This window comes from Zea mays, chromosome 9, assembly GCF_902167145.1.
Source record: "Zea mays cultivar B73 chromosome 9, Zm-B73-REFERENCE-NAM-5.0, whole genome shotgun sequence".
Taxonomy (NCBI): domain Eukaryota; kingdom Viridiplantae; phylum Streptophyta; class Magnoliopsida; order Poales; family Poaceae; genus Zea; species Zea mays.
Window position 1 is genome coordinate 112,155,991 of NC_050104.1, and position 2,648 is coordinate 112,158,638.

Consider the following 2,648-nt stretch of genomic DNA (forward strand, 5'->3'; position numbering starts at 1 on the left):
AATTCGTGCTCCTTGTCGCATTGCATTGCCTATTTGCCTCTCAGCACTTCCTTTCTCCGTTTTAAACAAGCATAAGAAAAAGGAACAATTTAAGAAGGCTCACCACGTTGCTACTATACTGTGTGATATCGGCTGACTTAAGTTGGGCTTCAGATGAGCCCACACCCTAGCAGTGGGCCAGGCTCTGTACCGGGCTACCGGCACCAGGCAGGCCCATTTCCGTTCTAGACCAGGAAACTTAACTATAAGTCATTCCAGTTCTGTTACAGAGTCAAATCATCATCTTAAGTTTTACTAAATTTATATAATTAAACAGTAATATTTATGGTACCAAAAAGTACAATTAGATACTTCTTTGATTATATTTTATATTATACCCAGTGGATGTTACAGTTCTTTGTAATTTCTGTATAACATTAATCACACCTGAGATGGTTTGACTCTTCTAGAAAACTGGAATGCCTTATAATTTATAGAATAGTTTAAAACCAGGTAATCCTGCCCATGACAAGTTTTAGCTGACGATGAACTGAAATAGTATTGGCCATGACAAGTTTTAGCTGGCCATGACAATGATTCCTGGCCACGACAAGTTTTAGCTGATGAGGAACTGAACTAGTACCGGCCATGACAATTATTCCTGACCACGATAAGTTTTAGCTGACGAGGGACTGAACTAGTACTGACCATGACATGATCTGTATTTAAGGGAAACATGCATCTAAAACATGGGCCTAGCTTTTCGGACCAGCACGAACACGAATTGAAACTAGGAGCCTAAAATATAGCACAACATGAAGTCCTATGGGTCAGACTAGCATGGCCCGAAGCAGAATTGGGTCAGCCTTAATTTTTGGCTGTGCTGGCCCCCGACACGACCCGCACGTATGAGTCAGGTGTGAATCAGTCTGGCTCGATAAAGACTACAATATTTAATTTCTTTAGTTTAGTGAGCAATGTACTTTATTAATTGTAATGTTTGGATTTTATGTGGTTCAAATATGTGTGGTGCTTGGGCCGGCATAATTCAATGAAGACTCGACGTACTTTAGAACTGAACGGTCACTATTTCTACTCTTTAGATTGGCATGACACAACTCAAAAGTTTTTGAGCCTTCTCGATCCGAATTTATCTGACTGAATCACGATGGACCCGGCCCAACTCCCAGCACAAATCCTGCCAGCGGCTGAAGAAGTGGTCAGCCGAGAGTGAGATGAGATCTCCACTCTAATCGCTCAGGCCTTAAACCCCTCCTGTCCTCTAATTTCTCTCCCGCTAGCTGTCTAGTTCATGACCTGCCGCCCATGTCTCTATTTATAGCACTCTACGTGCCACACGCCGCGCGCTATCGGTGTGCTTATGCGTAAGTTCGTGCATCGGCGCACGTATGGCTCCTAACACCTCCTTGCTCGTGCTCCTCTTCCTCCTGCCCGCCGCCGCCACCGCCGCCGCACCGGCTACCGGCAACACCGCCTTCAACGTGACGGAGATCCTCGGCCGGTACCCGGAGTTCAAGCTCTTCAACCTCCTGCTCTCCAAGACCCGCGTCGCGCGCGAGGTCAACAGCCGGAGCCCCGTGACCGTGCTCGTCCCGGGCAACTCCGCGGTGGACTGGCTCCTCCGCCGCAGCGCCAGGCTGCCGCGCGCCGCGCTCGTGGAGCTCGTCTCCGTGCACGTCGCGCTGGACTACATCGACGCGGCCAAGCTGGCGTCGCTGCCCCGGGGCCAGCCCACCGTGGTCACCACGCTGTTCCAGACCACGGGGAGCGCGCTCGGCCGCACGGGGTTCCTGAACGTCACCGCCGCGGGGCGTGGCGGCGCGAGCGCCGTCTTCGTCTCGGCCGCGCCGGGGTCGCTGGTCAGCGCCACGTTGAAGAGGGCCGTGACCGCGAAGCCGTACAACATATCGGTGCTCCAGATCAGCAACCTCGTCGTGCCGCCGGGCATCATCACCAGGCCGCGGCTGCCGCTGCCGCCGTCGCCGTCGCCGCCCGCGCCAAGGATGACGCAGATGGCGGTCGCGCCGAGCCCTCCGCCGACGTTAACTTCGCCGCGGCAATCTCCGTCGACGTTGTTACCGGCCTCAGTGGGCGATACCGCGGAGGCTCCGGACACTGCTGAAGCGCCGGTGCCGTCGCATGGCCATGTGGCGCAAGTGGCGAGTTGGTGGACTGCTGCGGCCGTGGGGATGGCAATGGCATGCATACTGATCGGGTACTTGTAGGTCACTGCATTTGCAAATTGCAACTGGTTCGGTCGGGTGGGAATTGGATCGTCCCTTGCATTTTATAAGAGTAGTTCATTTTGCGCGCCATATATATAGTTAACTCTTATGGCTCATTTTCTTTTGTCGATCTTTCCAAAAAAAAATCGTTTCCTTGTATTATTACGCTTCTTGGAATTATAAAGAGTAGAAGAAATACAAAGGCCAGAAAAAAACAAGCTGAGTACGTCAACTGAAAGACTCCGCCTAGCTATATGTCATTTCTGATCCGTAAATTCTCTATCACACCAAACACACGACTACTCGACTTGTTATACAATCAAAGTTACGTTCTAAAACTATTCTGTCGCCCAAATTATTGAGCGCTAAAGATCTCTTTTAGCCATTTTAACTGTCATAGATCATCTTCAACAATATCCAAAA

The 2,648-nt window shown here is 50.5% G+C and overlaps 1 protein-coding gene across 1 annotated transcript; it reads left to right on the forward strand.

The window, feature by feature from the left end:
• The first annotated feature begins 1,345 nt into the window (after positions 1 to 1,345).
• Positions 1,346 to 2,432, forward strand: LOC100283089 (fasciclin-like arabinogalactan protein 8). Its single transcript, NM_001155991.2, has one exon. It carries the CDS (start codon positions 1,389 to 1,391, stop codon positions 2,223 to 2,225), a length of 837 nt encoding a protein of 278 aa, NP_001149463.1. The 5' UTR covers positions 1,346 to 1,388; the 3' UTR covers positions 2,226 to 2,432.
• Positions 2,433 to 2,648: the final 216 nt, after the last annotated feature.